This window comes from Salvelinus fontinalis, chromosome 19 (genome assembly GCF_029448725.1).
Source record: "Salvelinus fontinalis isolate EN_2023a chromosome 19, ASM2944872v1, whole genome shotgun sequence".
NCBI classification, from domain to species: domain Eukaryota; kingdom Metazoa; phylum Chordata; class Actinopteri; order Salmoniformes; family Salmonidae; genus Salvelinus; species Salvelinus fontinalis.
In genome coordinates, this window is record NC_074683.1 from 19,864,582 (window position 1) to 19,890,261 (window position 25,680).

At 42.4% G+C, this 25,680-nt stretch overlaps 1 protein-coding gene across 3 annotated transcripts in view; it reads right to left on the minus strand.

Moving 5' to 3' along the window:
• The window catches only part of LOC129816476 (collagen alpha-1(XVIII) chain-like), a 202,281-nt gene that overhangs the window by 60,597 nt on the left and 116,004 nt on the right, over window positions 1–25,680 (minus strand). For all 3 annotated transcript variants that reach the window (XM_055871017.1, XM_055871014.1, XM_055871015.1), the window contains 10 exons: window positions 11,853–11,974; window positions 10,603–10,629; window positions 9,510–9,716; window positions 8,818–8,844; window positions 5,359–5,421; window positions 4,710–4,793; window positions 4,412–4,462; window positions 3,643–3,771; window positions 3,285–3,347; window positions 1,107–1,151 (listed from right to left, as the gene is read on the minus strand). In XM_055871017.1, coding sequence (XP_055726992.1) covers window positions 1,107–1,151; window positions 3,285–3,347; window positions 3,643–3,771; window positions 4,412–4,462; window positions 4,710–4,793; window positions 5,359–5,421; window positions 8,818–8,844; window positions 9,510–9,716; window positions 10,603–10,629; window positions 11,853–11,974 — 818 coding nt within the window. The remainder of the gene's footprint in view (window positions 1–1,106; window positions 1,152–3,284; window positions 3,348–3,642; window positions 3,772–4,411; window positions 4,463–4,709; window positions 4,794–5,358; window positions 5,422–8,817; window positions 8,845–9,509; window positions 9,717–10,602; window positions 10,630–11,852; window positions 11,975–25,680) is intronic.

Sequence of the window (25,680 nt, forward strand, 5' to 3'; positions counted from 1 at the left end):
CGAATGCACTGTATGGATGATTTATAAAGCCAGGCACATTTAACAGTTAGGCTGTTGATTATAGACTTAAATATATTGGGGTTTCCTCTCTCCTTTAATTTTCTTAGACAATTAAGGCAAGGGCTGTTTTCTCGTCTCCTAACGCCACTGCATTGTTCTCAACACCAATATACTGGGTAACTTTGATATGATGCACATAGCAACATGGTCTAGGAAAAGGTACCTATTCAACAGAGCACTGATGTTTCAGAACCACAGACAGCGACCGCTATCCAACGTGGGAGAAAGCCCATTTGTTATAAAGCGTTTCATTAGTGTTGCACCATTGTTCTTATGTGATATAGCCATATTCAATTTCAGTAGCGTGTGTCAGAGTGATGGACAGGCCCGAATCAGACAGGTGTCTTGTACACAATGAAAACGATACATTTTTTTGCTACTGCTCGACTAAAGAAATCTCAATCAACCAACACCCCTTCGACCAAACAATCGACCAGTCAACTAAATTGGGTCAGCACTACAGTTCATACACACATGCTAAATTGATTCATTTTAGGCATTCCACATTCTTAACATGGTTTTAAAACTACATTTAGTACAGCACAAAATCAAGGGTCACCAATTCTGGTCTTGGAGAGCTACTGGGTGTGCAAGCATTTGGAACGAAAGCCTGTGCACCCAGTAGCTCTTCAGGGAAGTGTGAGTAAGATATACCTGGGTTGTGTTCATTAGGGCATCCAACGTCATTTTTTTTCAAACCTTCTACAAGGAAAGTTCAGGAAGCCCCTCCCTGTTTTAGTCTGTTTGGAGCCTAATGAACACAACCATGCCTTAGAGACACAGAAAGTCCACACTCCCATGCTGGGGACCTGGTACCTGGTACCTGCTGCATATTGGCAGGTCTAGGGGAGGAAGATGACGTACAGTAAGAAGATAACAGGTTGGAGAGATAGCTAGGAAAGTAGGAGGAGGAGCTTTGCTGGATGGAGGAAGAGAAGAATAGAGCAAAAGCTTGAGCCCTTGCAGAATACTGTATGTTTTCAAATCTGACTTCTGTGTTTTCAATGGAGTCTTTGACAAAGTAAAGTAAAAGGCTCGGTACACACCTTTGCGCCGACTGCTCCCGGAAGACCGAGTTCACCTGGGTCACCCTGTAGAGGTGGAATTTTTACATTTTTAAATGTAACATTTATTTAACCAGGTAGGCCAGTTGAGAACAAGTTCTCAATTACAACTGCGACCTGGACAAGATGAAGCAAAAGCAGTGCGACAAAAACAACAACACAAATGTACAGTCAATAGCACAATAGAAAAATCTGTATCCAGTGTGTGCAAATGAAGTAAGGAGGTAAGGCAATAAATAGGCCATAGTGGCGAAGTAATTACAATTTAGCAATTCACACTGGAGTGATAGATGTGCAGATGAGGATGTGCAAGTTGAAATACTGGTGTGCAAAAGAGCAGAAAAACAATATGGGATGAGGTAGGTAGTTGGTTGGATGGGCTATTTACAGATGGGCTGTGTACAGCTGCAGCAATTGGTAAGCTGCCCTGACAGCTGACGCTTAAAGTTAGTGAGGGAGATATGAGTCTCCAACTTCAGTGATTTCTGCAATTCGCTCCAGTCATTGGCAGCAGAGAACTGGAAGGAAAGGCGGCCAACGAAGGTGTTTGCTTTGGGGATGACCAGTGAAATATACCTGCTGGAGTGTGTGCTACGGGTGGGTGTTACTATGGTGAAGGTGAGCTGAGATAAGGCGGAGTTTTACCTAGAAAATACTTATAGATGACCTGGAGCCAGTGGGTTTGGCGATGAATATGTAGCGAGGACCAGCCAACGAAAGCATACAGGTCGCTGTGGTGGGTAGTATATGGGGCTTTGGTGACAAAACAGATGGCACTGTGATAGACTGCATCCAATTTGTTGAGTAGAGTGTTGGAGGCTATTTTATAGATGACATCGCCGAAGTCAAGGATCGGTAGGATAGTCCATTTTACGAGGGTGTTTGGCAGCATGAGTGAAGGAGGCTTTGTTGCAAAATAGGAAGCCGATTCTAGATTTACTTTTGGATTGGAGATGCTTAATATGAGTCTGGAAGGGGAGTTTACAGTCTAGCCAGACACCTAGGTATTTATAGTTGTCCACATATTCTAAGTCAGAACCGTCCAGAGTAGTGATGTTAATCGGGCAGGCGGGTGCGGGCAGCGATCGGTTAAAGAGCATGCATTTCGTTTTACTTGTATTTAAGAGCAGTTAGAGGCCACGGAAGGAGTGCTGTATGGCATTGAAGCTCCTTTGGAGGTTAGTTAACACAGTGTCCAAAGAAGGGCCAGATGTATTCAGAATGGTGTCGTCTGCGTAGAGGTGGATCAAGGAATCACCCGCAGCATTCGATGCTAGCGCAGTACGCCGCTGGATGTTTTGTGCTGGTCAAGGGGAGTCAAGTCTGGAGTGAAAGAAGGGCTATATCTGTTCTTAGTTCTATATTTTTTGAATGGGGCATGCTTATTTAAGATGGTGAGGAAAGGACTTTTAAAGAACAACCAGGCATCCTCTACTGACGGGATGAGGTCAATATCCATCCAGGATACCCGGGCCAGGTCGATTAGAAAGGCCTGCGTGCAGAAGTGTTTTAGGGAGCATTTGACAGTGATGAGGGGTGGTCGTTTGACCGTGGACCCATAACGGACGCAGGCAATGAGGCAGTGATCGCTGAGATCCTGGTTGAAAACAGCAGAGGTGTATTTCGAGGGCAAGTTGGTCAGGATGATATCTATGAGGGTGCCCATGTTTACGGATTTGGGGTTGTACCTGGTAGGTTGACTGATCATTTGTGTGAGATTGAGGGCATCTAGTTCAGATTGTAGGATGGCCGGGGTGTTAAGCATATCCCAGTTTAGGTCACCTAACAGTACGAACTCTGACGATAGATGGGGGGCAATCAATTCACATATGGTGTCCAGGGCACAGCTGGGAGCTGAGGTGGGTCTATAACAAGCATTAACAGTGAGGGATGTTTTCTGGAGTGATGGATTTTTAAAAGTAGAAGCTCGAACTGTTTGGGCATAGACCTGGATAGTATTACAGAACTCTGCAGGCTATCTCCACAGTAGATTGGAACTCCGAATGTAGAGGTGATCAACTTGAATTGATCCCATTCAAGTCCCATAGTTACCTATCTTCAGAAAACAATCCATGATGCCATTTGGTAATGACACAAGAAGCCATGATGAAGAGATGGAAAGAACTTGATCATTAGAATAATTTGTGTTTTTTCAGTCACCTTCTCTCCCCTGGCCCCTGCAACTGCTGGGCGACCATCAGTACCAGGTGGGCCGGGTAACCCCTACAAAGCACAAGTTTACGACTTAATATTATGTTTATTAACTTAATCATCATCATAATCATTACACTTTGCACACTTTATCAGCAGTGTGGTGGGTCAATTGATTACTCATACAGTCCTTTTACTGCAGATAGGTCACCTTCCCTCTTACATTATGATAAAGCACAGCACATCCATTCCAAATAATCATGGATTAAAAACACAATCAAACGCTTATGACTGTTATGGTTCCACTGTGGTATGTAACATGAAAGGCAAACAAACGGAGAGAAGGGTCCATCTCCGGAGGACCTACCGGTTGACCAGGGGCACCATCTTGTCCTGGGGGACCTCGGGGGCCAAACGAGCTAGAGAGCCCTGTGCCAACAACGGCAGGACCCGGGGCCCCGGGGAGTCCAGGCGGGCCGGGCAAACCAGGCAGTCCCTACCACCCCAGAAAATACACAGAGAATACATCATGAATCACGACTGTTGCATACTTCATTTTAGCCCATACAACTCCTCTCCTCCCTCTGCAACTGTTCTCCCAGTTTGTTGCTGCAAAAAAATAATGTACAATTCTCAGTCAATTCAGTCCAATTAAAAATAAATAAATGAATACATTTTTGTAAGAGGAAACTGCTGACGGACATCCACGAACCCCAGTTTGTAATAGTTTCAGCTTGACATCGGGCTAAGTAAACCAAGGCCTTTCCAAATTCCTTCAAATGCATTTCACAGCTCAAGTCGGGTTCCAATTTGAGGTAGGACGCTGTGCGTTTTGTCAGGCGAATACATAAAACAATCTGTACTGAGTTTGGGTTGTTTATACAGGTGTAGTGGAGCCCTAACAACGCTCCGGGATGAAGTTTCCCCTAGGTGCAGCTGTAGGATCAGCTTCCCTTCCCCCAATCCTAATCTTAACCATTAGTTGGGAAAATGCTCAAAAATGACCCAAGACCAGCATCTAGGGGCAAATTGACCCTACAACCCTAACAACTGCACCTGAACCAGTGTAGGATGACAAGGTAATCTATGGCCCTTTTGCTTATCGATTGGAGCCAATATAAGAAAAGTGGACCTACCCGAAGAGTCTCCAAGTCAGGGAACCCAGAGCCTTCCATGTCCACAAAGGTCTGAAACAAAGAAGGTGAAAAAGCTCACACACGTCATAGAAGTCATGTGCTCCACAACTACAGTACCTCTCTTGGCCCCTTCTTTCCATCTGAAATAATTGAGCTAAAATATGATTTGTTGATCTCAACTGACAATTTTTTGGTATCAACAACCCTGTTGTGTTGGTTTCAGTGTCCTTTGCTAGCGGTTGTGGAAAATACATAACTAGAACTTTGGCTCAAATGACTGAGGTCAATGTGGACTCACCGGCCGGTCATGACTGGATGGCGCTGGGAGTCCTGGGGGTCCGGGAGGTCCACTGGGGCCCGGCTGGCCCTCACCACGGTCACCCTGTGGAGCAGACACACATGAACGATTGACTGCATTAGTAATTAGCTAGTAATTGCCCTAAGGGGACAAATAAACTTGTATTGAATAACCTAGCCATGGGTTGCGCACCGAATGGCAGCCTATTCCCTTCATAGTGCACTACTTTTGACTAGAGCCCAAGTAGCGTACTATAAAGGGAAAAGGGTGCAATTTGGGACACATACAAGGGGTACATCTCAATATGGTCATGTGTTTATTTACACAAGATCTGAAGCGGCGTTCGAAACATTTCAATCAATAAGTCTTTGACTTTTTCTGAACTGGAGGATTGATCCCCCGCTCATGCTGACACTGGTCTTTAACTCATTGGGGAGGGCAATCCACAGATAACAGACTGCAACTGAAGACTGCTGGATAATCCCTAGCCAGGTCCCAGATCTGCTTGTGTTTTCTTGCTAACTCCTATGTTCAGCGTCGTGCCAAACGACCATAAGAGTTGGTTATACAGAACAAAAAGATCTGGGACCAGGCTACATTATGCCAGCTTCTCAATACAACAATGTCATGACATGACCGCATTTAGTACCTTCTCTCCTTTGAGCCCAGAGTCTCCTGGGGTTCCAGGGAAGCCTGGCGGTCCAACGAGGCCCTGGGTAAGAGACAGAGCAGAGAGCTGACTAGTATCTTGAGAAATACAAGTACGGGCACTTAAAGATGCTACACCTAAGCTGTGTTTGAATATCCATAATAGCATACTGTATACTACATACTTAATGAGTATATACTACATTCTATTAGCTAATTTTAGTATACTGTAAACGAGCGGTATCCCTTCAGTTGAGCGTACTAGCGCTTCGCCTGTCTACCGGAAGTTGATGCTGTTGATATGCAACCTCTTGCTAGCTTGTTAGCATAAGAAATAACTAGCTAGACATCTTAGGATTTCGGGTGTGTTCCTAAATTCAAATCTGGAGTGCCAGAGTGCGCTCGTAAATTCAAAGCATTGTCAGATTGTCAGTTCGTAAATTCAGAGCGTTTCGCTTTCGGAGCATTCAGAGCGCACACTGGACGCTCTGGCCGAGGAGTAGGGTTGAACAGAGCGTTCTGACATCACAACAGCAGTCAAGCACCCAAGCTAACTGGCTAAATTGCTAGCTACTGTACTTCCAGATACATATGAGAGAATACCTCACTCAGACCATTTTACTCACCCTAGCAGAGCTGGTTAGGCTGTTTTCATGTTATCCAGAGCATTAGTGACTAACTGTGCTACTGGCAAAAATGTAATTCCGCTTTTTTTGCAGATGTTTATTGATACCGGCCATATTCAATGGGTGTTGAGCGTTCGTAAATTCATCAGTTATTCTGCACTCTGGCACACTCAGACGAGAGTGCTCTGATAGCCAGAATTAACAATGTCCATTGAGAACGCAGAACTATACCACTTAGCTAGTTAGTTAGCATATAGTTAATATACTGGCAAGTTCGACAATGTATTTGTATTAGTAGCCAACTGTAATGATATGCTATGTGGTTCGTAAGGATAGCATAGCTAACAAATTGTCAAGTAACTTATTTTAAAAGTCGTTACTTTATTACATTATTTAACATTTTCTTAACATTTGTCATAATTAGTTAAAGCAATGAATTTGTATACGCTCTCGTCGGACATCGGATGCATATTTTCCGCCATTTTCTTCAAATCTGAAAACCTTGTGAAGCCATGCCCATTTTCTGAAGAATTGCATTGCGGGCCCTAAGAGCACAGATATCGTATCCACAGCTTGTATACTTCGTATTTTGGCGAATTTAGTACGATGTCCGGGAACTTTTGGCTTACTAACTAAACTCAGCAAAAAACAAAAAGTCCTCTCACTGTCAACTGCGTTTATTTTCAGCAAACTTAACATGTGTAAATATTTGTATGAACATAACAAGATTCAATAACTGAGACATAAACTGAACAAGTTCACACAGACATGTGACTAACAGAAATGTAATAACGTGTCCCTGAACAAAGGGGGGGTCAAAATCAAAAGTAACAGTCAGCATCTGGTGTGGCCACCAGCTGCATTAAGTACTGCAGCGTATCTCCTCCTCATGGACTGCACCAGATTTGCCAGTTCTTGCTGTGAGATGTTACCCCAGTCTTCTACCACGGCACCTGCAAGTTCCCGTACATTTCTGGGGGAATGGCCCTAGCCCGCACCCTCCGATCCAACAGGTCCCAGACGTGCTCAATGGGAGAGATCCGGGCTCTTCGCTGGCCATGGCAGAACACTGACATTCCTGTCTTGCAGGGATTCACACCGAACAAGCAGTATGGCTGGGGCCATTTTCATGCTGGAGTTTCATGTCAGTAAGCCTGCAGGAAGGGTATCACATGAGGGAGGAGGATGTTTTTCCTGTAACGCACAGTGTTGAGATTGCCTGCAATGACAACAAGCTCAGTCCGATGATGCTGTGACACACCGGCCCAGACCATGACGGACCATCCACCTCCAAAGCAATCCCGCTCCAGAGTACAGGCCTCGGTGTAACGCTCGTTCCTTTGACGATAAATCCGAATCCGACCATCACCCCTGGTGAGACAAAACTGCGACTCGTCAGTGAAGAGCACTTTTTGCCAGTCCTGTCTGGTCCAGCGACGGTGGGTTTGTGCCCATAGGCGACGTTGTTATCGGTGATGTCTGGTGAGGACCTGCCTTACAACAGGCCTACAAGCCCTTAGTCCAGCCTCTCTCAGCCTATTGCGGACAGTCTGAGAACTGTTGGAGGGATTGTGCGTTCCTGGTGTATCTCGGGCAGTTGTTGTTGCCATCCTGTACCTGTCCCACAGGTGTGATGTTTTAATGTACCGATCCTGTGCAGGTGTTGTTACACGTGGTCTGCCACTGCGAGGACAATCAGCTGTCCGTCCTGTCTCCCTGTAGCGCTGTCTTAGGCGTCTCACAGTACGGACATTGCAATGTATTGCCCTGGCCACATCTGCAGTCCTCATGCATCCTTGCAGTATGCATAAGGGACATTCACGCAGATGAGCAGGGACCCTGGGCATCGTTCTTTTGGTGTTTTTCAGAGTCAGTAAAAAGGCCTCTTTAGTGTCCAAAGTTTTCATAACTGTGACCATAATTGCCTACCGTCTGTAAACTGTTAGTGTCTTAACGACCGTTCCACAGGTGCCTGTTCATTAATTGTTTATGGTTCAATGAACAAGCATGGGAAAACAGTGTTTAAACCCTTTACAATGAAGATCTGTGAAATTCTTTGGATTTTTACGAATTATCTTTGAAAGACAGGGTCCTGAAAAAGGGCTGTTTCTTTTTTTGATGAGTTTATATCCATACTATGACCAAAAAGCATACTACATACTCAATTTACATCACAATAGTACAGTTAATGTGGTTAGTATGAGTATTCAAACACAGCTCTAGAATTTCTCCCCTATGTGTAAGCTAGGTGAATTGTAATAGCACTAGGCTTCATTCAAAACCAATCTCTCCCTCCACCGCATCCAATTTTCTCGTGCTTGAGCCTTTTACTTTCGGTTTTGATAGCTTCAACCAGCAGTAAAACCAGTATTTTTCGTTGTTGACAATATATTTCATAGCGATTTAGATGGGACAATGATTCCTTACACTATTTAGTGCTTGTTTACTAACAAAACTGAAATTGAGCGAACAGTGTACGATTTTAGCGACCAGGAACTGACAGAGCGATTTCTACATTGGTCACTTATCCACTAGATAACACAAGCCACAAAGTCAAAACAGGTTTCCCATTTTGACAACAGATGCCGCTCTGGTGGTAGAAATCAATAAGTGAATATCATAGCTAATCACAACACTGGCAGGTAAGTAACACTGTGAAACACTATCATTCCACTATTACTGCAGATATATTATTGACATTTTCTCAAATTGCAATGCAAAAATTCAAAATAAATCCAATGCGTAGCACCTTTAAGGCAAACCATTATCACTGCACAACTAGTTATCCATTACATGGTAATGTTCAAATTACATTGATTCATTTGTCAACTCACTTGAGATCCATCTTCACCAGGATCACCCTGTGAAGAGGAGGAAAATAAAACATAATTAAAAGTATGGTCTACGACACTGATCAAAACAGAAAGGATTTAAAACTTGATGACACAACAGGTTCATTGCAACAACTGTTTGACCACCGTTTTATCTCCAGGTGATCTCTCGTTAAACCATCAATACGCACTAAGATCACCCGGACAGGTCGTACAGGTTATATGAATGGAAAACTCATGGTAGTACACGCGCATTAGTTTATATTTTCAAATGTATGCAATCCATTAATTACAACTTGTCTAATAAAGCATGGCTATTTATTATCAAGAAGGGAAAATAAAATATCCTGGTCTAAAATGTGTCACCATAATCGCTAAGCACTGTTCCGGGTAGAAGTTGTCTATAGGCACAGATATAGGATTACCAATGAGGCTTAAATCATCCTGTGGCTACGTTCCGATTCTCAATACTTCTCCCGAAGTGTCCACTTGCCCACTCCCTCTAATGGATTTAACAATGGTTGAAACTCCATCGGACCAATGTTTACCCCAATCCAATGCTTTTAAAACCATGACGGGGAGTGTGCAAGTGCAATGGGATAAATATGGAGAATCAGATCACAGCTGACTGAATAACTTTGTTATTGATTGCCCTCTGCTGGTATGGAGGTGGAAGGGCAGGGCAGGCAACTCACAGGCTCTCCGGCGGCTCCTGCGGGTCCCTCAGGGCCTGCAGGTCCCGGAGTTCCAGCTGGTCCTCTGGGACCCGCAACCGTCGGAATCCCGGAGCTGTCACCACGTGATACCACCTCAGCCGCGGACCCCGGGGAGCCTGGTGGTCCAGGGGGACCAGCGGGGCCAGGGTCGCCCTTCGACCCAGGGTATCCGAAGCCTGCTTTTCCCTACGGAGACAATAGGACATTCAAAAAGTTATACATCTTTATTGTTTCCAAAGAATACCGTCTTGGTATGGAGACGGGAAAGCATTATGTTAGCTTCAGGAACAACCTTTATAAAATAAAACTGGTTGTGTTGTCCATAACAATATGGGTACAGTAATTAGTACATCATGCGACACGTACCAGATGTAAATGTGACTTTAAATAAAGATAATAAAGAAGATGACAATGGTGAGAGTTGTCATAATTTGCCGCAGTTCAGGAGGTGAACTAATTTTAACATTCAGTCACTCCATCTTGATCAAAATGCATTGACTGATCATAATAAGGCTATATCAAAAGGTATGGAGGAGACCGATAATAAAATACAAAAGACCAGCACATGAACAAGACAATTGGAGTGCCATTCATTATTATGTGGTTATTTGGACCACAGGTTAAGAAGTAGTGTACACACACATCCAGTAACTTGCAGGTGCACGGTACAAAAAGTAAAGTCAGAAATACTTTCATTTTATTTAACCTTTATTTAACTAGGCAAGTCAGTTAAGAACAAATTCTTATTTACAATGACGGTCTACACCGTCCAAACCAATTGTGCGCCGCCCTATGGAACTCCCAATCACGGCCGGTTGTGATACAGCCTGGATTAGAACCAGGGTGTCTGTAGTGACACCTCTAGCACTGAGATGCAGTGCCTTAGACCGCTGCGCCACTCGGGAGCCCAAAGATAGATACATTTAAAAAGCCAGTAGTTTTAGTTCTAGTTTTATTGTGCAACATTTCGAGCTTAAGGTCTTCGACCAGACAATAAATAAAAAACCAGAGGGAGCATTCAACAGTATTTGGGACCACAACAAGGTGACAATAATAGATAATTTGAACATACCTTCAGTCCCTTTTCTCCAGGCACTCCCTGCAGGAAAAAACACAAAAGAACATTTTAGTATCTACATGACCAAACAATTTTGGTGTGTTTGAAAGCAATAAGACCTATGGGTGCAGGTCTTCACCTGGTCCCTATACGAGTTCTTTCAAAAACCTCCTTCCACACTAGCAAGTGTTGTGACATTGAGCATTGAGAATAAGTGGTTAACCTCTACAGGATCGGTGTCCCCCCCACGGTATGGTTGAGCTGACATAGGCTAATGTGATTAACATGAGGTTGTAAGTAACAAAACATTTTCCCAGGACATAAACATATATGATATGGGCAGAAAGCTTCAATTCTTCTTAAACTAACTGCACTGTCCAATTTACAGTAGCTATTACAGTTAAATAATACCATGCTATTGTTTGAGGAGAGCGCACAATTATGAACTTGAAAATGTATCAATAAACCAATTAGGCACATTTGGACAGTCTTGATACAACATTTCGGACATATATGCAATGGTTCATTGGATCAGTCTAAAGCTTTTAACATACACTGCTGCCATCTAGTGGGCAAAATAGAAATTGCGCCTGTGCTGGAATAATACATTATGGCCTTTCTCTTGCATTTCAAGATGGTACAAAAAACACACAAAAAAACACATTTTTTTTCTTTGAATGATCTTTTACCAGAACTAATGTGTTATATTCTCCTACATGAATTTAACATTTCCACAAACGTAAGTGTTTCCTTTCAAATGGTATCAAGAATATGCATATCCTTGCTTCAGTTCCTGAGCTACAGGCAGTTAGATATGTCATTTTGGGCGAAATCTGAAAAAAAGGATCAGATCCCTAACTGGTCTCCTCCTATTCCTCTACACTGATTGAAGTGGATTTAACAAGTGACATCAATAAGAGATCAGAGCTTTCACCTGGATTCACCTGGTCAGCCTATGTCATGGAAATATGTTTTGTTACACTCAGCGTTTATCCTGTATTCACTTCACTATTTGGATATAGTGCACGTGGAGCACATGAAGCTTCTTGAGCTGCTTTTGGTGCTCTAAAGGTGCTGTAAAAATAGACTTCAATAGAAAATAAATAGAAAATGAATAGACATTTTGGTCTGTCATCTTGAACACACCATGATGTTTTTTCATTGAAGTTTAAGACCAACAATGTTGTTTCATGGAATTTTAATTAGTACACTGTATGAATGCGTCATCTATTTTGTTTGTTTAAAATTATTCAATAAGTCTGCACCTTCTCTCCACGTGCCCCTCCTCGTGTGCCCGACTCAGACCCAGAATCTCCCTTTGGACCCAAAGGACCCCTGTCTCCTTTCTCTCCTCTGTCACCCTTCTCTCCTCTAGATCCACCTGGGCCTTGAAAACAAAAGAAAGATAGAGGAAAAAGAAAGGCAAAAGTTATTACCTCCTGAAAAGAAACGTTTCAAAAAATGATGAACGGTTGCATCCTTATCCTAAACCAACATTTCCTTCCCCACTTTACCGGCAGTAAATGGCTTTCTCGTTTGTTGGCCAGAGCATCCTTGTGTCCTGACTACCGACTGTAATTTATAGGTTGTCGAGAAGCCTTGGAGGATATGGTCATAACCTTCTGGAAGGAGTTAAAATTCCACAACTGCATGCACATCGTTTCGCCATCATCTTTCCTGGTAAATCCATGTTTGGCCTAGTCCTCATCCCATCATTCCAACAACCAAGCAGGCACTTTAATTTGGATAAGCCCCCCCCCCCCCCTCCTTCCAGAAGCAACTATAGATATCCCAAAACCTAAAAATGAAGTGTATCAAGTATCAACTATGACTTTTTCAACACAAAGCAAAGAGACATCAATTGATTTGCAACGTAGTAAAACAGTTGAAGATGACACCTTATAGCTTGGGGACAGGTAATGAAGCATCTCTTAAAAATAAGTTCTACCCTCAGTGCCGATCACATACAAGTCCAAATACATATGCAATCCATTGCATGCCAATGCAACATGCGGAGTCTTGCATATCCTCAAATCAAATCACATTTTATTTGTCCCATACACATGGTTAGCAGATGTTAATGCGAGTGTAGCAAAATGTTTGTGCTTCTAGTTCCGACAATGCAGTAATAACCAACGAGTAATCTAACCTAAGAATCTCACAGCAACTACTACCTTATACACACAAGTGTAAAGGAATGAAGAATATGTACATAAAAATATATGAATGAGTGATGGTACAGAACGGCATAGGCAAGATGCAGTAGATGGTATCGAGTACAGCATATACATATGAGATGAGTAATGTAGGGTATGTAAACATTATATAAAGTGACATTGTTTAAAGTGGCTAGTGATACATGTATTACATCAACTTTTACATTGTTAAAGTGGCTGGATTTGAGTCAGTATGTTGGCAGCAGCCACTCAATGTTAGTGGTGGCTGTTTAACAGTCTGATGGCCTTGAGATAGAAGCTGTTTTTCAGTCTCTCGGTCCCTGCTTTGATGCACCTGTACTGACCTCGCCTTCTGGATGATAGCGGGGTGAACAGGCAGTGGCTCGGGGTGGTTGTTGTCCTTGATGATCTTTATGGCCTTCCTGTTACATCGGGTGGTGTAGGTGTCCTGGAGGGCAGGTAGTTTGCCCCCGGTGATGTGTTGTGCAGACCTCACTACCCTCTGGAGAGCCTTACGGTTGTGGGCGGAGCAGTTGCCGTACCAGGCGGTGATACAGCCCGACAGGATGCTCTCGATTGTGCATCTGTAAAAGTTTGTGAGTGCTTTTGGTGATAAGCCGAATTTCTTCAGCCTCCTGATGTTGAAGAGGCGATGCTGCGCCTTCTTCACCATGCTGTCTGTGTGGGTGGACCAATTCAGTTTGTCCGTGATGTGTACGCCGAGGAACTTAAAACTTACTACCCTCTCCACTACTGTCCCGTTGATATGGATAGGGGGGTGCTCCCTCTGCTGTTTCCTGAAGTCCACGATCATCTCCTTTGTTTTGTTGACGTTGAGTGTGAGGTTATTTTCCTGACACCACACTCCGAGGGCCCTCACCTCCTCCCTGTAGGCCGTCTCGTCGTTGTTGGTAATCAAGCCTACCACTGTAGTGTCGTCTGCGAACTTGATAATTGAGTTGGAGGCGTGCATGGCTACGCAGTTGTGGGTGAACAGGGAGTACAGGAGAGGGCTCAGAATGCACCCTTGTGGGGCCCCAGTGTTAAGGATCAGCGGAGTGGAAATGTTGTTACCTACCCTCACCACCTGGGGGCGGCCCGTCAGGAAGTCCAGTACCCAGTTGCACAGGGCGGGGTCGAGACCCAGGGTCTCGAGCTTGGTGATGAGTTTGGAGGGTACTATGGTGTTAAATGCTGAGCTGTAGTTGATGAACAGCCTTCTCACATAGGTATTCCTCTTGTCCAGATGGGTTAGGGCAGTGTGCAGCGTGGTTGCGATTGCGTTGTCTGTGGACCTATTGGGGCGGTAAACAAATTGGAGTGGGTCTAGGGTGTCAGGTAGGGTGGAGGTGATATGGTCCTTGACTAGTCTCTCAAAGCACTTCATGATGACGGAAGTGAGTGCTACGGGGCGGTAGTCGTTTAGCTCAGTTACCTTAGCTTTCTTGGGAACAAGAACAATGGTGGCCCTCTTGAAGCATGTGGGGACAGCAGACTGGGATAAGGATTGATTGAATATGTCCGTAAACACACCAGCCAGCTGGTCTGCGTATGCTCTGAGGACGCGGCTGGGGATGCCGTCTGGGCCTGCTGCCTTGCGAGGGTTAACACGTTTAAATGTTTTACTCACGTCGGCTGCAGTGAAGGAGAGACCGCAGGTTTTGGTCGCTGGCCGTGTCAGTGGCACTGTATTGTCCTCAAAGCGGGCAAAGAAGTTGTTTAGTCTGTCTGGGAGCAAGACATCCTGGTCCGCAACGGGGCTGGTTTTCTTTTTTTAATCTGTGATTGACTGTAGACCCTGCCACATACCTGCAGTCCAGAGTGAGAGCATCCAACTCCAACACTTTGTGGGTGCATCTCAAGTTACTTCCTCTCTGTGTCCCCTTTCTTCCATCTCCACTGATGTAGAGATAAAAGCAAATTCCTAGTAAATGTTGTGATCGAGATCACCTAAAGCGAGACTGATCAAGACCAAGACCGGAGCAAATCGAGTCCGAGTCAAGACCAAGACCGGAGGGGGGACAAGGGGTCCGAGACCAAGTCAAGATCAAGAACGGGAGGGGGACAAGGGGTTCGAGACCGAGTCAAGACCGAGATCAGAGAAATGCGAGTCCAATTCAAGACCATGATTGTAATTTTACCAAATCAGCACCATAATAAGAGATTAAAATGTCCAGTATTTCTGTGTTCATATTTCAGAACAACATGTGGATTCTTTAGACATTCAGATAGAATAAATGCATGCTGAGGGAAAATAGAGACACGCAAAAAATTATTACTAATCCAAACACAGTGGGGAACAATGGGCCTTCGTAGCCTTCAGAGAAGGGCTAAGGATTTATAAAATAATTATAATAATAATATTATTTTCAAATATGTTCTGATTTAATCTCTATAGTTTCTGTAGGAAAGGGTTAACACTGAAGACCAGCAAAAATACTTCAAAGTACTACTTAAGTAGTTTGTTATAGTATCTGTACAATTTTTTATTTTTGACAACTTTTACTCCACTACATTCCTAAACAAAATAATGTACTTTTTACTCCTTACATTTTCCCTGACACCCAAAAGTACTAGTTACATTTTGAATGCTTAGCAGGACAGGAAAATTGTCTAATTCACGAACTTATCAAGAGAACATGCCCAGTCGTTCCCTATTGCCTCTGGCAGACTCACTAAACACAAATGTTTCATTTTGTAAATGATGTCTGAGTGTTGAAGTGTGCCCCTGCCTATCCGCAATTTTTCTTAAAATCGAGAAATGTTTGCCGTCTGGTTTGCTTAAAATAAGGAATTTGAAATGATTTATACTTTAACTTTTGATACTTAAGTACATTTTAGCGATTACATTTATTTTGATACTTAAGTACATTTAAAACCAAATACTTTTAGACTTACTCAAGAAGTATTTTACTGGGTGACTTTCACTTTTACTCGAGTCATTTTCTTTTAAGGTATCTTTACTTTTACTCAAGTATGACAATTGGGTACTTTTTCCACCACTGGATATATCTAGCTAGCTGAGGCAGCCATTGGATAGGCCATCAAAAGCTAGATAAAGGTATCTGCCATTCAACAGTATTAGGGCAAAATTTAGTAGTGACATTGGAATCAACCAATCACATTTTGACTTAATGAGTGGGACCTTTATTACAAAAAATGTTTTTTAAACTTTTGCCTTCTTGAAGACCAACAGGTCACTGTGCAATAGCGAGCAGTATTTTTCCCACAGTCTAGCTAGATAGCCTTTCTTGTCAGTAGCAGGGGCTGCAGCAGCTGTTATCACAAAGTTCATTTCCAGAAATGCTGCACATTTTGCCATGTGGTGCAGAGAAAACGTAGCCGTTTTAAAGCAAGTTTGCAGCAATTCTACCCATTTTGCCATGGGGCGGAGGATAAAAAAATAAATAAAAATTGCAATAATTTCATGCAATTCTGATGTTATTGCTAATTTGTTAGCTTCTTCCTTTTCAAGAATAACCTAAGTTTTAAGTGATCTTCATCTGGTGAGTGGAACTGTGTTTTTTATTGCAGCATTCTTGTTGTTAGCCATCTCTTTAAAAATAACTTACGTGTGAAACATTGTTGCATTTAAAGTGGAACTGACAGCATTTTAGCAACATGAAATCTCATTAAAATCTGTTCATATACACCCCCGAGAAGAAAATCACACTTAAAAAGAAAATCTGCCAAGCGACCACTTAGATATGGTCATTTTCATAAATTATTACGTTTGGGAATTACGTATACTAAGGCATTTGTGAAAGCGGCAGTGTGTTTGGACAATTAATAGACGCTGCAGTAAATAAAACCAAATAAAAACATCCGTCTTGTCCAGGACCAGAGTCAACACAGACTGGTGAGATATAGCCAATCAGAGCTACAGAAGACCTTTATAAAAACAAGCCATTTGCCACACGGGGCTGCCATCATTCACTTTGAACTGGACTGTGTGTTTACAGGCAGTTGCAACAGTGAGACTTTAGATCATTAATAGGCATTCGCTAAAAGCTACAATCAATTTTTGCAAATAAAATCAATTTCTGCAAATATGTAAACACCACGGGAGTTCTCTTACATTTGAGAACTTTACAGTCATATTGATCAATCAACCATGAAAAGGAAGGCACTCCCTCAGTTATACACATAAGCAACAACAAGATCAACAACTGTCACGCCCTGACCTTAGTTCCTTTGTTATGTCTCTATTTTGGTTTGGTCAGGGCGTGAGTTGGGGTAGGCATTCTATGTTTTTGTTCTATGTGTTTGGCTGAGTGTGGTTCTACATCAGAGGCAGCTGTCTATCGTTGTCTCTGATTGAGAACCATATTTAGGTAGCCTCATCCCACCTGTGTTTTGTGGGTAGTTGTTTCCTGTTTTGTGTTGTTTCACCTTTCAGGACTGTTTCGATTTTCGTTTCTTTCATTCACTTTGTTATTTTGTATTTTCAGTGTTCATTTCATAAATATGGACACGTACCACGTTGCACCTTGGTCCTCTCCTTCCAACAGCCGTTACAACAACTAATGCTAGCCAGAGCAAGATGAGCTCAAATCTAGCTAAGAAACATTCGATAAACACCACATTTTTTCATCTAGTTGGCCGTCAAAATTGCACTGATAAACGATGGGGAATTGAAGCATCCTCGTCCTTTTGCAGCTTGCCTGCCAACGCATGCTTGTCCCAACCAAGCACTCAAGCTAACTGGCTAAAGTTGGCTAGCTAGCTACTTCCAGACACAAATGAGAGAACATCTCACTGTAAATCTATGGCAGAACCCAAGGGGCTTGATTTTTCAAGCTCTCCCTGTAAATTTTGCGGTGAAGTATTGTCCCACCCATTTTACTTGCCGTAGCAGAGCTGGTTAGGCTATTTACATGTTATCTAGAGAAGAGAGTGCTTGGAAATTGGAGTAGATAGCCAGAGTGAATTTGTGAATGCAAGAGATATGCTAAGTGTATAACATTCATTCAAGTTGTTGCTAGCTAACCAAATGACACCTGCATCTCTAGCTGTGTATAGTCACTGAAAATCAATATGAGGGAAAATAGTCAGTCACTCACCCAATCACTTTTTAAAAAATTAAGGAAACAAGGAGAGGAAGCTATTTCCGGTGGCGACCTGTAATTCCGGGCAGAAACCCACCTGTTTTGAGCCTTACCTGTTTAGTTAAAAATAAATACAGTGGGGAGAACAAGTATTTGATACACTGCCGATTGTGCAGGTTTTCCTACTTACAAAGCATGTAGAGGTCTGTAATTTGTATCATAGGTACACTTCAACTGTGAGAGACGGAAGCTAAAACAAAAATCCAGAAAATCACATTGTATGATTTTTAAGTAACTCATTTGCATTGTATTGCATGACATAAGTATTTGATACATCAGAAAAGCAGAACTTAATATTTGGTACAGAAACCTTTGTTTGCAATTACAGAGATCATACGTTTCCTGTAGTTCTTGACCAGGTTTGCACACACTGCAGCAGGGATTTTGGCCCACTCCTCCATACAGACCTTCTCCAGATCCTTCAGGTTTCGGGGCTGTCGCTTTCAGCTCCCTCCAAAGATTTTCTATTGGGTTCAGGTCTGGAGACCGGCTAGCCTTTTATGCCTCTTATGGAGCAACTCCTTAGTTGCCCTGGCTGTGTGTTTTGGGTCGTTGTCATGCTGGAAGACCCAGCCACGACCCATCTTCAATGCTCTTATTGAGGGAAGGAGGTTGTTGGCCAAGATCTTGCGATACATGGCCCCATCCATCCTCCCCTCAATACGGTGCAGTCGTCCTGTCCCCTTTACAGACAAGCATCCCCAAAGAATGATGTTTCCACCTCCATGCTTCACGGTTGGGATGGTGTTCTTGGGGTTGTACTCATCCTTCTTCCTCCAAACACGGCTAGTGGAGTTTAGAACAAAAAGCTCTATTTTTGTCTCATCAGACCACATGACCTTCTCCCATTCCTCCTCTGGATCATCCAAATGGTCATTGGCAAACTTCAGACGGGCCTGGACATGCGTTGACTTGAGCAGGGGGACCTTGCGTGCGCTGCAGGATTTTAATCCATGACGGCGTAGTGTGTTACTAATGGTTTTCTTTGAGACTGTGGTCCCAGCTCTCTTCAGGTCATTGACCAGGTCCTGCCGTGTAGTTCTGGGCTGATCCCTCACCTTCCTCATGATCATTGATGCCCCACGAGGCGAGATCTTGCATGGAGCCCCAGACCGAGGGTGATTGACCGTCATCTTGAACTTCTTCCATTTTCTAATAATTGCGCCAACAGTTGTTGCCTTCTCACCAAGCTGCTTGCCTATTGTCCTGTAGCCCATCCCAGCCTTGTGCAGGTCTACAATTTTAGCCCTGATGTCCTTACACAGCTCTCTGGTCTTGGCCATTGTGGAGAGGTTGGAGTCTGTTTGATTGAGTGTGTGGACAGGTGTCTTTTATACAGGTAACGAGTTCAAACAGGTGCAGTTAATACAGGTAATGAGTGGAGAACAGGAGGGCTTCTTAAAGAAAAACTAACAGGTGAGAGCCGAAATTCTTACTGGTTGGTAGGTGATCAAATACTTATGTCATGCAATAAAATGCAAATTAATTACTTAAAAATCATACAATGTGACTTTCTGGATTTTTGTTTTAGATTCCGTCTCTCACAGTTGAAGTGTACCTATGATACAAATTACAGACCTCTACATGCTTTGTAAGTAGGAAAACCTGCAAAATCGGCAGTGTTTCAAATACTTGTTCTCCCCACTTTATATACAGTTGAAGTCAGAAGTTTAAATACACTTAGGTTGAGGTCATTAAAACTTGTTTTTCAACCACTCCAAAAATATCTTGTTTTGGCAAATCGGTCAGGACATCTACTTTGGGACAGTAATTTTTTCAACAATTGTTTGCAAACAGCTTATTTTACTTAAAATTCACTATCACAATTCCAGTGGGTCAGAAGTTTGCATACACTAAGTTGGTTGTGCCTTTAAACAGCTTGGAAAAATCCAGAAAATTATGTCATGGCTTTAGAAGCTTCTGATAGGCTAATTGACATCATTTGAGTCAATTGGAGGTGTACCTGTGGATGTATTTCAAGGCCTACTTTCAAACTCAGTGCCTCCTTGCTTGACATCATGGGAAAAACAAAATAAATCAGCCAAGACCTCAGAAAAAGAATTGTAGACCTCCACAAGCCTGGTTCATCCTTGGAAGCAATTTCCAAACGCCTGAAGGTAACACGTTCATCTGTACAAACAATAGTATGTAAGTTTAAACACCATGGGACTACGCAGCCGTCTTACCGCTCAGGAAGGAGACGCATTCTGTCTCCTAGAGATTAACGTACTTTGGTGCGAAAAGTGCAAATCAATCCCAGAACAACAGCAAAGGATCTTGTGAAGATGCTGGGGAAACAGGTATAAAAGTATCTATATCCACAGTAAAACAAGTCTTAAATCAACATAACCTGAAAGGCCGCTCAGCAAGGATGAAGCCACTGCTCCAAAACCACTATAAAAAAGCCAGACTACGGTTTGCAACTGCACATGGGGACAAAGATCGTACTTTTTGGAGAAATGTCCTCTGGTCTGATGAAACAAAAATATAACTGTTTGGCCATAATAACCATTGTTATGTTTGGAGGAAAAAGGGGGATGCTTGCAAGCCGAAGAACACCATCCCAACCGTGAAGCACAGGGGTGGCAGCATCATGTTGTGGGGGTGCTTTGCTGTAGGAGGGACTGGTGCACTTCACAGAATAGATGGCATCATGAGGTAGGAAAATCATGTGGATATATTGAAGCAACATCTCAAGACATCAGTCAGGAAGTTAAAGCTTAGTCGCAAATGGGTCTTCCAAATGGACAATGACCTCAAGCATACTTCCAAAGTTTTGGCAAAATGGCTTAAGGACAACAAAGTCAAGGTATTGGAGTGGCCATCACAAATCCCTGTCCTCAATCCTATAGAACATTTGTGGGAAGAACTGAAAAAGCGTGTGCGAGCAAGGAGGCCTACAAAACCTAACTCAGTTACACCAGCTCTGTCAGGAGGAATGTGCCAAAATTCACCCAACTTATTGTGGGAAGCTTGTGGAAGGCTACCTGAAACGTTTGACCCAAGTTAAAAAATGTAAAGGTAATGCTACCAAACACTAATTGAGTCTATGTAAACTTCTGACCCACTGGGAATGTGATGAAAGAAGTAAAAGCTGAAATAAATTATTCTCTCTACTATTATTCTGACATTTCACATTCTTAAAATAAAGTGGTGATCCTAACTGACTAAGACAGGGAATTTTTACTAGGATTAAATGTCAGGAATTGTGAAAGACTGAGTTTAAATGTATTTGGCTAAGGTGTATGTTAACTTCCAACTTCAACTGTATACACACTACCGTTCAAAAGTTTGGGGTCCCTTAGAAATGTCCTTGTTTTTGAAAGAAAATAAAAACATTTTGTCCATTAAAATAACATCAAATTGGTCAGAAATACAGTGTAGACATTGTTAATGTTGTAAATGAAGTGAAGAGGCGACTCAGGGACGCTGGTCTTCTAGGCAGACATCCTCTGTCCAGTGTCTGTTCTTTTACCCATCTTAATCTTTCCTTTTTATTGGCCAGTCTGAGATATGTATTTTTCTTTGCAACTCCTCCTAGAAGGCCAGCATCCCGGAGTCGCCTCTTCACTTTTGACGTTTAAGACTGGTGTTTTGCGGGTACTATTTAATGAAGCTGCCAGTTGAGGACTTGTGAGGCATCTGTTTCTCAAACTAGACACTCTAATGTACTTGTCCTCTTGCTCAGTTATGCACCAGGGCCTCCCACTAATCTTTAAATTCTGTTTAGAGCCAGTTTGTGCTGTTCTGTGAAGGGAGTAGTACACAGCGATGTACGAGATATTCAGTTTCTTGGCAATTTCTTGCATGGAATAGCCTTCATTTCTCCGAACAATAATAGACTGACGAGTTTCAGAAAAAAAGTGCTTTGTTTCTGGCCATTTTGATCCTGTAATCGAACCCACAAATGCTGATGCTCCAGATACTCAACTAGTCTAAAGAAGGCCAGTTTAATGCTTCTTTAATCAGAACAACAGTTTTCAGCTGTGCTAACATAATTACAAAAGGGTTTTCTAATGATCAATTAGACTTTTAAAAGTATAAACTTGGATTAGCTAACACAACGTGCCATTGGAACACAGGAGTGATGGTTGCTGATAATGGGCCTCTGTACGCCTATGTAGATATTCTATTAAAAATATGCCGTTTCCAGCTACAATAGTCATTTACAACGTCTAAACTGTATTTCTGATCGATCAGATTTTTAAGAAACGGTGCTTTTCTTTCAAAATCAAGGACATTTCTAATTGACCCCAAACTTTTGAACGGTAGTGTCTATATATTTGCCTGTTTGGCATGTTATTTTGGCATTAATACGTCACATATCAGTTTGCAAAACAATATTTAAAAAAAATGAATTGTGTTAATAAAGCCGCATACAACATGGTCTCTTTTTTGCTTTCTGGAGTAAGGCAGCACCAAAACGCAGGTGTTTCAGCTAGGGATGCATGATATATCCGGTGAACATAACGGAATCAGACAATATTAGCTAAAAATGCCAACATCGGTATCGGCCTGATTAACGCCGATAATAAAAGCCGATGTCAAAGCTACCGTGCATACCTTTATAACGTAGGTACATGACGTAATGACGCCACATTAAATGTTGCGCTACAGGTGCAACACAGCATTCCTAACGTAGCCCACAAGGTCTGCTGTGTGGATGGAGCAGTCAACAAGTCGAGCCGTCATTTGAAAGATTAAGAACATTTCAGTGAGACAACTCAAAGGTGAAATCCATTCATTGCCCTTGACAGTCAACCGTTCTCTGTCGTGGGTGATGTTGGCTGTCGCCGACTGGTCGAGCACCGGTACACACTACCAAGTGTGCTATTTTCAGATGTTGCCCTACCGGAGTTACACAGTAATTCCGTCACTGCTATTAGCTTCATGACATACATACTATGGAACGCCATTTGGGTCGTTGCGTGTCAAAAAAGATACAGTAGCACTGTCAAAGCTGTACGGAAAAGTATGAAAACAAGCAAACACCGTTCACGAAAGATGTGTTTACAATACCGCGTTGGTAATAAAGCATAATTTGTTCGACTGCAACTTCTGGGGTAGCTAGCTTTAGCTTGGAACCTAGCTAGCACCATTACAACCAGTATGAAAACAATGACCAGTAGAAACTGCAGTCATTTTCATTATTTTTAGCAATGACATAGGAATCCTTGTGAGTAAGTATTAGCTAGGTTGCCACTTGTTGTTCGCCTATTGAAATTGAACTTCAGTTCATGAAAATGATGAATAAATAATAGTTAGCCAGCTACTTAACCCTTTTGGACAAACGTAAGGTTATAAGCAGCCAGCTAGCTTCAACTGGCTAGTGACGCTCGACTGGACCGGGTTATGTATTGTGAAGCTAGCCACAATAAGGATAAGGCACAATAGTGGAATTTGCGGTTTGCCTTCAAAATAAAAGTACGTAATTGACAGTGATGCAAATATATACAAATAGTAGAATTATGTCATACTTTTACTTTGAAGGCTAACCGTAAAGTCCACTATTGTGGCTAATCCTTTTTATGGCTAGCTTTACATAGATTAGTCCAACCACCGTTAATCAAATAAGAACTGTTTTATAAATTAGGATTATTTTAGATGATGAAACCTAGCTATATAGGTAGCTAGCTATAACTACAGAAACAGATTGCCATTTTGCCATGTTTTGGGGGAAGAACATTGTTTGCATCCATGAACTAGCTAGCTTTTTTATGACCATCACAGTAGGTGCGCGAGACTACTTTACCATCATCACAGCATACGTATCGATGAATCGTCGTGACACATGAAATACAAGTGATAGTGTAATCAATGTGTAATAACTACGACAAAAGTTAATGAACGCTTTAAATTATTATGTGACGTGCAGTCAAGTTCAGGCCTGATTGGTCAACAAGCTTATTTGACACGTCAAAAAGTGTTATTTGACACATCAAAGAGTGTTATCTTTTTTGACATGCAAATCCCCAAACGGCGTTCTATAGAAATCCTGGTTGAGCATGAAATGACTGAACAAATGAACAACCAAACAGCACAGCAAGTAGGTGAAAGAAATAGGTTTTGATTATGTTTTACTGGTAATGGGGATTTACATTAATGCCAACAAAATAACGTTTTGGTCAGTGTGGTGTGTGTGTGTAACCTTTATTTAACTAGGCAAGTCAGTTAAGAACAAATTCCAATTGACAATGATGGCCCGGACGACGCTGGGTCAATTGTGCGCCACCCTATGGGACTCCCAATCACGGCCGGATGTGATACAGCCTGGATTCGAACCAGGGACTGTAGTGACACCTCTTGCACTGAGATGCAGTGCCTTAGACTGCTGCGTCCATGTGTGTGTGTTAAGTATTTAACTGTACTAGAATGCTTAAAAGGCCGTAAAAGGCCGTTTTTAAATATCGGTATTGTTTTTTGGGGCAAGGAAAATATTGGATATCGGTATTGGGAGTAATAATGGTCTGGGGCTGTGTTTCATGGTTCGGGCGAGGCCCCTTAGTTTCAGTGAAGGAAAATCTTAACGCTACAGCATACAATGCCGTTCTAGACGATTCTGTGCTTCCAACTTTGTCGCAAATGTTTGGGGAAGGCCCTTTGCTTTTTCAGCAAGACAATGCCACCGTGCACAAAAGTGAGGTCCATACAGAAGCCTTGACCTCAACCCCATCGAACACCTTTGGGATGAATTGGAACGCCGACTGCGATCCAGGCCTAATCGCCCAACATCAGTGCTCGACTTCACTAATGCTCTTGTGGCTGAATGGAAGCAAGTCCCCGCAGCAATGTTCCAACATCTAGTGGAAAGCCTTTCCAGAAGAGTGGTGGTTGTTATGGCATCAAAACTCCATATTAATACCCATGATTTTGGAAAGAGATGTTGGACGAGCAGGTGTCCACATAATTGTACACTACATGACTAAAGGTATGTAAGGTCCCTCAGTCAATCAGTGAATGTCAAACACAGATTCAACCACAAAGACCAGGGAGGTTTTCCAATGTCTTACAAAGAAGGGCACCTATTGGTAGATGGGTAAAAAAAAAGTACACATTGAATATTTCTTTGAGCATGGTGAAGCTATTAATTACACTTTGGAGGGTGTATCAATACACCTAGTCAATACAAAGGTACAGGTGTCCTCCCTAACTCCGTTGCCGGAGAGGAAGGAAACCACTATGGATTTCCCCATGAGACCAATAGTGACTTTAAAATAGTTACAGAGTTGAATGGCTATGATAGGAGAAAACTAAGGATGGATCAACAACATTGTAGTTACTACACAATACTAACCTATTTGACATAGTGAAAAGGACAGAATAAAAATATAATTATATTTGCAGCAAGGCACTAAAGTAATACTGCAAAAAATGTGGCAAAGCATTTTACATTTTTTATTCAGGACAAAAAGTTATGTTTGGGGCAATTCCAATAGAACACATTACTGAGTACCACTCTCCATATTATCAAGCATAGTGGTGGTTGCATCATGTTATGGGTATGCTTTTAATCGTTAAGGACTGGGGAGTTTGTCAGGATAAAAAATAAATGGATTGGAGATAATCACAGGCAAAATCCTAGAGTCAAACCAGATTCAGTCTGCTTTTTACCAGACACTGGGAGATGAATCTACACTGGAGGCTAAATCTACACGAGTTGCTTACCATGAAAACGGTGAATGTTCCTGAGTGGCCAAGTTACAGTTTTGTCTTGAAGATCTATGGCAAGACCTGAAGATGTTTGTTTTTCAATGATCAACAACCAATTTGACAGAGCTTGAGGATTTTTTAAAATAATAATGGCCAAA